The sequence below is a fragment of the Brassica rapa genome, chromosome A03, assembly GCF_000309985.2.
Source record: "Brassica rapa cultivar Chiifu-401-42 chromosome A03, CAAS_Brap_v3.01, whole genome shotgun sequence".
Lineage (NCBI taxonomy): Eukaryota > Viridiplantae > Streptophyta > Magnoliopsida > Brassicales > Brassicaceae > Brassica > Brassica rapa.
The window spans coordinates 3,406,293-3,419,095 of NC_024797.2; the positions used below are offsets into that span (position 1 = coordinate 3,406,293).

At 32.7% G+C, this 12,803-nt stretch overlaps 2 protein-coding genes across 2 annotated transcripts; one reads left to right on the top strand and one right to left on the bottom strand.

Moving 5' to 3' along the window:
• Positions 1–583: 583 nt before the first annotated feature.
• On the bottom strand, positions 584–952 carry LOC117133071. The gene has a single exon (XM_033289123.1). The coding sequence runs from the start codon at positions 950–952 to the stop codon at positions 584–586; it is 369 nt and encodes a 122-aa protein (XP_033145014.1).
• Positions 953–6,443: 5,491 nt separating this feature from the next.
• On the top strand, positions 6,444–8,841 carry LOC103856246. Its single transcript, XM_009133345.3, has one exon. It carries the CDS (start codon positions 7,222–7,224, stop codon positions 7,831–7,833), a length of 612 nt encoding a protein of 203 aa, XP_009131593.1. The 5' UTR covers positions 6,444–7,221; the 3' UTR covers positions 7,834–8,841.
• Positions 8,842–12,803: the final 3,962 nt, after the last annotated feature.

Sequence of the window (12,803 nt, forward strand, 5' to 3'; positions counted from 1 at the left end):
CTTATTATGCTTCTGATTTCTGTTAATGTTAAAACATATAAAAATTTACCAAAGTTGCATAACTTCTAACTTCTCTTGACAAAATTAAAAACAATGTTGACCTTATATGGCTAAATTAAAAAAAACTTTGTTCGGCCATTTACAACTTATAACTTTCATGTCGAATGTCGAGTAAAGTGACAATAAATAAACATGTGATGGCCATAGACTAGTGATAAAGCATTATCAATAAAGCAATTGCATTAATTCGGAGATTGAAGGTTTTTACTTTGTTGTTGTTGAACAATTTAAGTTTCGTTTGATTAGTACTTGAATATATTTTGATATTATTGCGACATATTGAATAAAGTTTCTGTGTTTTTGTTATTAGTTTATCATCCATTACAAATAGTATTAGGGAGTCTAGTAAATGCATAATATTTGGCTTATAATAGAGTTCCTAATTATCTTCAAATCCAAACAGTCTTATTATAATTAAAATTTTATAATGTGCAACAATAAGCAGAAGAAAAGTTACACAATGTAGTAGTAAACTCTTTTGATCGATCTAAGAGATTTATTTATGATATTTTTCAAATAAACTCTAAGCCGGAGAAGGAGCAGTAGCATCGTGGCTAGAGCAATGTTTCTTAACATAGTTGTTAACAAAAGAGTTACGGAACGATCTGAAAACCGTATGCTTACAATTTTCATTCAATGTCTTGATCGTGGCGCAACATTCAGAACCAACGGTTGGTTTTTCGGTTAACGTCTTCATCAAACATTTTGTTACCATCTTGTAACTGGAAAAGCACTCCTTCAATTCTTTATTTGGGCTGTGTTTGTGGATAGCGGAGGGTGCCTGAGAGTAACCCGACCATTGGAGCTCTTCGACATCTGTTGGGTCAAGAAACTGAGATGTGACACAGCTTGAAAAGAGAACCACAGCAACCAAAATGATGAGATTCTTCATTTTCTTTTGATTATTTGTCGATGTGAAATTGAGAAAAAGTGAATATGCTTTTAGTTTTGGATGACTTTAAAATGAAACTACGTCAGAGTTTATATAGAAGTTTACAATGAATATTTCTATAGCATATACAAACAAAACATAGAAAAGAATCATGACTAGTTATGTAAGAAATTGTTTATATTCAATTAAGGACATAAATCTACAAAATTTGTATGTTGTTAAGCCAAAAAAATTGTATATCTTAATGAACAAAAATATGGTATAATATATCTATCTATACTATTATTTGAGAAGTAAATTTGTTTATTTATCATGTTCTCCATGATTTTAGGTTGAATCATTAGTTTTAATAAACAACATTAATTAGACTAATTAAAAATATTTAATAAATATATTATATAATTCACTATTTAACTGATTACAGATTTTTATTGTTAAAATTATCTCAAAATAAAATAAAAAAAAAGTGTTTGAAAAAGAAAAGATAATTACATGTATTTATTTTGTGTTTATCTACATCTTTCTTTCTTTCTTATTTGTTAATTTTTATAACTAGTAGTATATATACATATATAATAATTAGACTTATCATTATACTAAATATTTAAAATAGTTTTATAAAAAATAAATTGTACAATTTTTTTTGATAAAAATAACAAACATTGATCTATATTTGTTTGTAAATGTAATATATGATGGCATATTTTTGAAATTATAAAATTTATTTTAGGATTAAAATACAAAAAAGAGGTATATAAGCAATAAAAATAAATTTGATTTATATTTGTTTGTTAACATGATTTTTTTTTTGTGGTATTTTCATTTTCATTTTTATTCTTCTTCGTATTTTCATTTTTATTTTTTTATTTTTTTTATGATTTTTCGTGGTATTTTCATTTTTATTCTTATTATTCAGTTAATAGAATGAAATTTATTTGTTATTTAATTTGAAAATTTCAATATTATTTTTTTATTAGGAATGGAATTATCTTTTAAAAAATATTTTCTAAATATCTGCCTCTATAAGAGAATATTTTCAAAATGAAAGTTTTGATTTACAACAAGTACCTTATACAGTATTTATAAAAATTAAAAATTAACTTTATTTACTTTTAATTATTTTGACAGTTTGACAGAATTATAACTTTGTTTAAATTAAAATGTAAAGAAAAATATTATTCTATTTTTTAATAAACTGCAATTTTAAAATTATTTTTTAGTAATAATTATTAAAGTTTGAAAAGTTAAAAGACCATTTAATAATAACAAATTATGATTTTATAATAAGGAAATACTATTTTATAGTAAAATGGCAATTTCTATTTTAAAGTACAAATTTAGATTGACTATAGCTTATTTTTCTCTATTATAGAATAAAAAATATTATTTTATAGCACAATACTAAAAACAAAACAAAAATATTATGAACCGGGGGCACTTTTTGTTTATTCAGTAAACTAAAAACAATTTAATCAAATAAGCTTAAATTATTTAGAAAAATAAAATAGTAAGGGGCACGTACCCCTGTAAATCTAAGTATGTGTCCGTTCCTGATAGTACATAATAATTATCTATCAAAGAATTATGTCATTATGTGCAGGTAAAACAACTAATATCATAATAATATTCTATGATCACCTTATAAGGAGAAAAAAAACAGCAAATTAACATCGCCTGTCAGAATATTCTCATTTGTACATCATTATACCCAAAAATAATATTCAAAAATTAGGATAAGGTTCACAAATTAAATATAAAAAGATAACTACATGACATATACCCCTAAATCCTCTTGTTATAAGTACTTAGAATACAAAGACATATACTCTTGCAAGTGGTATTCGGAGTCAACCTTCCTACTTTGTCCACATGGATACAACGTTTCCAGTTTAGTTAGCAAAGTCTCCATTTAAAATGTTTATGTTGATGACCAAAAAGAATCGTCATTAATTCAAAATAATCTTCGTTTCAAACTTAATGATGTGATTCAGATTCTATTTGTTTTGTATAGGATAAAAACTAAATTCTACCAAAAATAATAAAACTAGTATGTATTGAAATAAAGTTGACAACCAAAAATAGTATAGCTACAAAAAAAGCTCAACCTAAAATCATTTTTGTAAGTTTTAAAACTATTCTTTTGAAACTTGCAAGCTCAACATATAAGCTTGTAGTCTCTATTTTCTACTTTCTATTTAAGCTTCGGTAGAAAACAAAACCACCATAGTCTACTGGAAAAGGCCAAAAAGACAAACTTTGAAATTATATTTTAAATTTATATAGCTTATTATTCTTCTGATATATGTTATAGTTAAAACATATAAAATAATTAACCAAAGTTGCATAACTTCTAATTTCTCTTGAAAAAATTTAAAACATTATTGTCCGGAAAATATTATAAAAAAAAAAACTGTTCGGCCATTTACAACTTGTAACTTTCATGTAGAGTAAAGTGACAAGAAAAATTGAAAAAAAAAGAGTGATGGCCAGAGACTAGTGAAAACACGCAATACATTTGAATTATAGTAAAATGTAATATATGCGCATTCAACCATATAATGTAAAAAAAACATATAATGTCAACGTGTATTCCAATGTCTAGTGCCGGCATATACAATGCCTCCTAACGCACAACACATAACTGTTCTTCGGGTGGTCATCAGAGAAGATTTTTCAAGAACACTCGCAGAGAGACTTGTGATCGATATTGAGAAAGTGATGCGTGAGCTCGATGAGCTTCCTTCACGAGTAATCCACAAAATTTTGCTGGGAGAGGAGAAGAGTGAAGCTGACGGCGATAACTTGATGGTGACGGTGAAGAAAAGCGATATGGAGAAGCAGAGAGAGATCATCAATGGCTGGAAGAGGTTTTCCGACAGGAAGAAGAGAAATGGTATCTGTTAACTGAGTAATATATAATGAAAATGTTTGGACTGCTTTATCAATAATGCATTTGCACTAATTCGGAGATTTTAAGGTTTTTTACTTTGTTGTTGTTGAACAATTTGATTAGTACTTGTAATATTTTTTGATATTATTGCGACACTTTGAATAAAATTTCCGTGTGACGTCAAAAAAAAAAGAATAAAGTTTCCATGTTTTTGTTATTAGTTTGTCATCCATTACAAATATGATTAATGAGTCTAGTAAATGCATAATATTTGGCTTATGATAGTCTTGCTAATTATCTTCAAATAAAAAAACTTATTATAATTGAACTTGTATCATAATTTTATAATGTGCAACAATAAGCAAAAAAAAGTTACACAATCTAATAATAATTAGCTCTTTTGATCGATGCAAGAGATTTATTTATTATAATATTTTTATAAATGAACTTGTATCATCATTTTATAATGTGCAACAATAAGGAAAAAAAAGGTTAGGCAATGTAGTAGTAAACTCTTTTTGATCGATACAAGAGATTTATTTATGATATTTTTCAAATGAACTCTAAGCCGGAGTAGGAGCATCATAGTTAGAGCAATGGTTCTCGACATAGTTGTCAACGAAAGGGTTCTGGAACGATCTGTAAACCGTATGCTTACAACTTTCATCCAACGTCTTGATCGTGGCGCAACATTCAGAACTGACGGTTGTTTTTTTGGTTAACGTCTTCATCAAACATTTTGTTACCATCTTGTAACTGGAAAAACACTCCTTTAATTGCTGATTTGGGCTGTGTTTGTGGGTAGCCGAGGGCGCCTGAGTGTAACCCGACCATTGGAGCTCTTCGTCATCTATTGGGTCAATGAATTGAGATGCGACACAGCTTGAAAAGAGAATTATAGCAACAAAAATTGTGAGATTATTCATTTTCTTTGGATTCTTTGTCGATGTGAAATTGAGAAAAATGAATATGCTTCTAGTTTTGGATGGTTTTAAGATGAAGCTATGTCAGGGATTATATAGAAGTTTACAATGAATACTTTCATAGCATATACAAACAAAACATAGAAATAATTATGACAAGTTATGTAAGATATTGTCTATATTCGTTTAAGGACATAAATCTAAAATTTTCATGTTGTTAACCCAAGAAGATTCTATAATATCTTAATGTTGACCAAAAATATGGTATAGTATCATAATAATATTCTATGGTCATCTTATATTCAGGAAAAACAGCATATTAACATCGCCTATCAGAATATTCTCATTTGCTCAACATTATCTCCCCAAAAATCAAAAATTAAGATAAGGTTCACAAATTAAATCTAAAAAGATAACTACAAACACAAACACATGACATAAACCCCTAATACTCTTGTTGACTCAGAATATCGAGGCATATAATCTTGCACATGGTACTTGGAGTCAACATTCCTACTTTGTCCACATGGACACATAATCTCCGGTTTGATTAGTAAAGTCTCATGTTTATATTGATAACAAAAAAAATAGAGTCGTCATTAATTTAAAATAATCTTCTGTTCAATTTAACGATATGATTCAGACTATATTTGTTTTGTATAGAAGAAAAATTGAATTCTACCAAAAATAATAAGCTAGTATGTATTGAAATATAGCTGACAACCAAAAATATTATAGCGACAACAAAACTCAACCTAAAATCATTCTTTTTTGAAGCTTTAAGACTATTCTTTTGCAACTTGCAAGTTCAACAAATAAGCTTGTAGTCACTGTTCTCTACTTTCTGTTTAAGCTTCAGAAGAAAACAAACCATCGTAGTCTATTGCAAAAAAGCCAAAAAGCCAAACTTTCAAATTAGCTTTTAAATTTATGTAGCTTATTATTCTTCTCATATCTGTTAAAGTTAAACATATTAAAAAAACTTACCAAAGTTGCCTAACTTCTAACTTCTCTTGACAAAATTAAAAACAACACTGTCCGGAAAATATCTTCTCTATTAAAAGAGAAGTACCATTTTTATCTATCATAAAAAGTCATACTAGCCTTATTAGATCCATTTCATTAATTACATTTATTTAATTATTTACAGTAATCTATTAAATATATAAAGTTATTAATAATAAATCAATTCTAACTGTAAATTTAAATTTTATTTTTAGTTATAACAAAATATTGAGAAAAATCTAACAAAATCTTTCTAAATATTTAAAATATTTATTTAAATTAATACCATTGATTAATTTCTTAGTTAATAATATATACTATTATACATTAATTTAAATAATATTTATTATAAAACAAAATAAAATAAAAGTGTATGCTATTTTTCAAATTTTATAATTATATTTTATATCTTCTTTATTAAAAGAAATACCATACAAAATTCATACTAGGTCTATTTCATCAATTACATCTATTTGATTATTTAAGTTAATCTATTTAATATATAACATTTCTAAAAAATCTTATTAATTATATAGATATTAATAAATAAATTTTAACTGTAAATTTAAATTTTATTTTTACTTATAACAAAATATTTTAGAAAAAATCTAACAAAATCTTAATAACATTTTAAAATATTTTAAAATTAATGCATCGATTGATTTCACAATTAATAATATAGTATTATTATAATCTATTTACTTATAAAATCTCACAATATACTAAAATAAATAACATAGAAATATAAATTATGCTAAGAAAATATCAGTTCTATAGTATAACTAAATAAAATTTTAAAATGTATTGTATTCAGTCTGTAAAAATTAGAAAAACATGAAGGAGATTCTCACTTTGTTTATTTCATACTATGAATTTATTTTACCAAACTCGAAAATATATTAGTATATAATAACAATTAATAATAAAGTAAAATGTATAAAAAAAATCATTATACATTAATAATATCGAATAAGAAACATAACCAATAACATTATAGATTTACACAATATATAACACTAAAATGTAAATTATATCTTTAAAAGTTTTACGATGATATCTGTTATATATTTATAAAATGATAATCTAGTTATAAATTAAAAAACGTGTTCGGGCATTTACAACTTGTAACTTTCATGTAGAGTAAAGTAACAAGAAAAATTAAAAAAGAGTGTTGGCCAGAGTCCAGAGACTAGTGAAAACACGGCAATAAATTTGAATTATAACAAAATGGAAATATACGCGCATTCAACCATATGATCATGTCAACGTGTATATGCACAATTGTCTATCTCCACCTTGCAGATAACATTATAATATAAATATTTCTATAACAGACTGTAAACTATATCTTCCTCGAACATTCTTTTCTATATATATACACACTTATATCTTCCTGGATCCTGTCCTAACACACACTTACCCCTTTCCTCTCTTAGATCTTTCTTCACATAATGGGAAACTACGCTTCTTGTGCTCTAAGCAACATAACGCCTTCTTCTTCTTCTTCAAAAGTGATTCTCCCTGACGGTGAAGTGCGTCACATTCACGCGCCGACTAAAGCCGCTGAGCTTATGATGGAGATTCCGAGCTTCTTCCTCGTCGACGCCAAAACGTTAAAGATCGGTCGGAAACTTAAACCGTTAGCCGCCGACGACGATCTCCAAACTAGAGGCTGTCACGTGTACGTTGCTTTTCCTATGACGCGTGCCACGTCAGCAGCAAACGCTTCGGACATGGCTCGGTTGTTTTTAGCCGCCAAGAAACAACAGCGCAGACGAGTCAGAACAGCCGTGAAACACTGTCACAACGGAAGGATTTCGCCGGAGGGAGAGGATGACGTCAAGATGATGTCGGCGGGATCTAAGCTGATGAGTTTAGTAGACATTGATGAGTTTTCTGCGGCGGAGTTTATGCATAGAATCTCGAATTCGAAATCTAAGAAACCGAAGCTGGAAACCATAGCTGAAGAAGAATCTATCTTAAACGGACTTGAAATCAAACAATTATTGGAACTTGATTTTTTCAACGCTTTTTTTAATATTAGTTATTGTTCTCGTTTGTAGTGTTATTGAGAATGAACATGTAATGATAAAATTCTTTAATTTTATGTAACTGTAAATTAAATAATCTTTAAGCTCTTAACCCGTTATGATAAAGTCTACAACATTTTTATAGTATTTGTTTTTCAATCAGTATTTAATAATTTAGTGAATCCTAAAAATCAAAATTACACCACCTTTTATTTATTTTTCTTAAAACAACTATTAAAGTCGTAGTAGGTATTTGTACAAAAATAAACACACAGTTACAATCAGAGCCAATCCTAGAATATTTAAAACCATAAGCAAAAAACAAAAAAGTGGCTGGAACTGTACCAACTAATGGTTGAAGCTGTGATCTGAGGAAGGTGAAATGAGTGAGCATTGCCACTAGAGACTAAAGAGGATACCCGGATTATGTGGCCGAAAAGTATTTGTCACAAAATAAACGGCCACAAGCAATTGCTTCATTCGCTTGATGCTAGATTCTACAAGCAAGTCTTTGCTGTTATATCTTTCAAAACTGGAGTTTCTACAATTTCAAAGCAACTTTCTACAACTTCATAGCAACTGATTCTACTACTACTGTTACAAGGCTAAAAGAAAACTATTGTATCCTCAAGATCACGGTTGCTGCTGGTATCGATTGAATATGAATCTCTTAGCTTGCAACCTCCTGAAAAGCAGTGAATGTCTTAAAACATGTTGAATATCCCTTCACGCCATCCAAACCATGCCCCATGAACAATGCCATCTTTCACGTCTCCTTGCCCTGAAAAATCCAACACTGTTGGGGGTGGATTTACATCCTTCTTCAAGGCCCATTAGACAAGGAATTAGACCCATATTGCTAGAAAGCCCTAGGCTTCATCCTTCTATAAATAAGGAGCTACCTCCTTATGAGAAAGGATCTCTTCTTCTCCATTTTAGACTTAGAACACTTCTTATAAAGGGTTTATGGATTATTAGATTTCTTTACACTTGTAATCCTACATGTAATACAATCTTAAATCAATAAACTTTTTTGATGTTCATTTCTCATTTGATTCTTTTAAGATTTCTCCTAAACCTCAAGAATCTAAGCTTTTATCTTTAGATTCTTTATTTGATTGATTCCAACAAACATCACAAAGATAAACACCATTTTTGGATCAAACAATTGGCGCTAGAAGGAGGGGGCAAGGAGAACTATCTTTGAAGAATTGAACTTGAGAACGAATCATGCAAATGAGTAATCATCGGTTTCTACTCCATTACAAAAGTCAAGGATTTGGGCTCAAAGAGATTCATATTTCTTTTGAGAAAAGAAGCCCAAATTAGACCCAACCATATCTCGTCGACACCTCACCCTCATCATTCCCTCCGGGATAATCACGGCGACGACACCACACACGAAACGGTGGCGATCTGCTCCAAGTCATCAAATCTAATGGCGAAGAAACCAGCGGCGAAGAGTGACGGGGTCGCATCCTCAGCTCTTCACGAAGAAGCTGTTCGCGGCGGAGATCCCGGCGACGACTGAGCCATCAAAACGAGCAGCGAAGAACCTAAGCGGCAGAGGCGTTATCAGCGTCATTCTCGTCGAGAAATCAGCCCTAGCTTGCTCTGCTTCCGGTAAAGCCGGAGACTTTCTCGCTTTTGATGGGTGCGATGGAGACCTTAAGTAACTCTCAGCTCAACGGTGACGGAGTCAGAGCCCGTCTCGAGAGGTTTGGGTTTACCGGCGTGTGTCAACCAGAAGATCTAGCCAGCGGTGGTTTCAAGATCAATGATGAAGCTCTCTCATGAAAGCTGGGCTTTCTTCTTGTGGGACTTTGATCAAACACTTGGTGGGCTAATAATAACGTGAAGCAACAATGGTTATTTCCCTCTTTGCCGACTTCAACCTCGACCTTGCCGACGAAGATCACGATCTCGTTAACTTTGAAGACTTCTGGCTGTGGCTGTGACGAACAATCAATCATCTCATCAAGGTGTTACCTCCTCATGAGGGTTCGATCAGTGGGCTTAGCAGAATGAATGGTCATGACCAAGAGCTCGCCACGTTAGTACGAGCATCATCATCAAGTTGATGATCTCCCGACAGTAACGAGCCAAGAAGCTTCCCGACGAGCTCCTCTCGGCTCGGCCGTTCGTGCTCTATCAAGATCAACGTCTTTGAGCTCTATCTCACCACCATCTCAGCTCAGACAAGAGCGATACATTGAGATAAGCTTTCTCAATTTTAACTAATTATTATCATTAGACCACCTTCTTTTAAACGCCATATGCTCGTCTGATAGTTTGACAGTTAATTACTTTATTAAAATTATTGGCAAAGTTAATGGATTACAGTAGTCGTACGTAAACCTTTATCCCTTGCTATAAAAAAAAATTAATATGCTAGCCTGCTATTAAGTCATAAAGCATATCAACTCTTACAATTTTATTGATTTGCAAGGTCTAATTATTAATGGGGTTTAAATTTTCTTTGTGAAGATTATCTTTTTGATGATGACGCTCTTAAGCTCCACAAAGGAAAGCTTATTGACCACTTGAGCTCTGTTCTTCAAAGACTTGAGCTCCATCAACGGCAGCTGAAAGTAGAGTTGAGCTCTGTTCTTTGTCATGACGAGGCCTCCACCAAAGGCTTGTCTTTCACAAGCTTGCTAGAGTTGAGCTCGGCAGGTCCATGCTTGATGTCCGTTGCAAGACGTGTCTTAACTCATGCTTGAGTACACTTGGAAGTAAAGAGCTTAGCTTCTGATCATTCACTCGGATGGAAACGAGACGCCCTCAAGCTCCACAAAGGACAGCTTCTTGGCGACTTGAGCTCTGTTTTTCAAAGACTTGAGCTCCAACGTCAATAGACAGTCTGTGTTTCTTCTTCATCATGACTGATTTTGAGAAGTGGAGATTGCAACATCTCGCAAGGCATGCTCCAGCTTGTTACTGCCGCTGTTGTGATTCCACTCAGCTTCACAAGCTTGTTCACTGCTCAAGACTCATTCCAGTCGCCTCTCTCATCCGTCTTTAAGCTTGGCCTTGGACAGTAGCAATCACGTGATGACCTTGGTAGTAACGATCTGATCTCCGCACCCGGCTTCTTACGTTTCACCGCCATGACGTCTTCAAAAGCTCCGTCAACAGAAGCTTGTCGCCAAGTTCTCAAGACTCCGCACCGGCTTTGTCCTCGGCATTCATCTCATCTCGTCACTCATTTTGTATCTTCACTGAGGAGACACCATGATCAATAGAGAATACAGTGAGATGTCCATTGCCCGGCTAGAAAGTATGCACACGCCACTAGTGTCATCAAGGGATCATGGGAGTCACGAGGAAAGAGACAACAAGATGCGAAGTCACACGTTAAGCTTCAGATACATCAAGTTCTACGAACTTATACTCATCTTCAACACGTGTCATCATGTTTCCATCAAAGCATGAACAACTCCAGATTATCATCACGAGACGAGCTCTTTCCCTTATACAAACAGAGTAGAGAAGACGAAGAATATGAGACGCTCTTTGCAAATGATGGCGATTTGGTCACAGTCCTCACAACTCTCTTGGCGACTTCATCTTCACTGATCACCAACTCAACAGCACAAGCCGGCACATTTCTCAGCATCATCATAGCCTGACGAGCATACACACCAACTACTTGTTCGGCACACACGATCTCAACACGAGACTTCGGGTCGGCAATAGTTCGGTAAACATGTATTTTAGGCACGAGTTTAAATTGAACTTGCTTTTTATTAGGCACGAGTTTGTTGGCGACTCGCTTATTGTTAGACACGAGTTTACAAAAACTCGTCTTTGGCTAGGCATGAGTTTACAGAAGCTCTCCTTCTACTAGGTTCGAGCTCTCAGTAAACTCGCCTCTGTCTTAGCATGGGTTAAGTAAACTCGTCTTTCGCTAAGCACGAGTTTAAAGCAAACTCGCTTATTACTAGGCACAAGTTCGAAATAAACTCGCCTAAACCGTCATAGGCATGAATGTGTCTAGTTCATTGTCTAATAAACCCTATTCGTAAACTTCGCAGAGATCGATTCCATCTCTCTCTACGAACTTGGGGGACTTATTGTTGGGGGTGGATTTACATCCTTCTTCAAGGCCCATTAGACAAGGAATTAGACCCATATTGCTAGAAAGCCCTAGGCTTCATCCTTCTATAAATAAGGAGCTACCTCCTTATGAGAAAGGATCTCTTCTTCTCCATTTTAGACTTAGAACACTTCTTATAAAGGGTTTATGGATTATTAGATTTCTTTACACTTGTAATCCTACATGTAATACAATCTTAAATCAATAAACTTTTTTGATGTTCATTTCTCATTTGATTCTTTTAAGATTTCTCCTAAACCTCAAGAATCTAAGCTTTTATCTTTAGATTCTTTATTTGATTGATTCCAACAAACATCACAAAGATAAACACCATTTTTGGATCAAACAAACACTACAAGTTTCTGATTCCACGTGATAAAAAGAAGAAGTCGAGAAGCAGGAGAGGAAGGATCAGTGTGTATCACCTTCAACCGAAGACCAACACACAACTGAAGGGACACTGTCGGAGAATTTATTTTCAGACAGAAGTTGGCCAGATTTGATACACCAAACGCGAGTGTGACAGTCATCTCCTCCTGAAAACAGACATACAAAGAACCAAAAAAAAACTAAAGTCATAACACTGAAACCAAACTCGTAATGATTTTTCAAGCTAAATTATTATTATTTTTTTCACAGAAGAAAGGGTTCATTTTAATGGAGAGAAGATCCCACATCGAATATATGAAAGGGACTTGAGTAATATATAAGGGACTTGGGCCAATCTGGTTTTAAGTTGGAAGCCCAAGAAACTTATCATGGTATCAGAGCTGGCCCAATACCCTGACCCATTAATCCGGCCCGGACAGTGGCCCGATCATCCCATTAGCTGATGACCCATAGAAGGTTCAGTTCCGCCGAGATCGCTAGAAAATAAAGCATGATTTCGGAGGGAGTATGATGG

Excerpts from the sequence above, each read along its gene's own strand:
- LOC117133071 (XM_033289123.1), bottom strand. The coding sequence starts at position 952 with ATGAAGAATCTCATCATTTTGGTTGCTGTGGTTCTCTTTTCAAGCTGT.
- LOC103856246 (XM_009133345.3), top strand. The coding sequence starts at position 7,222 with ATGGGAAACTACGCTTCTTGTGCTCTAAGCAACATAACGCCTTCTTCT.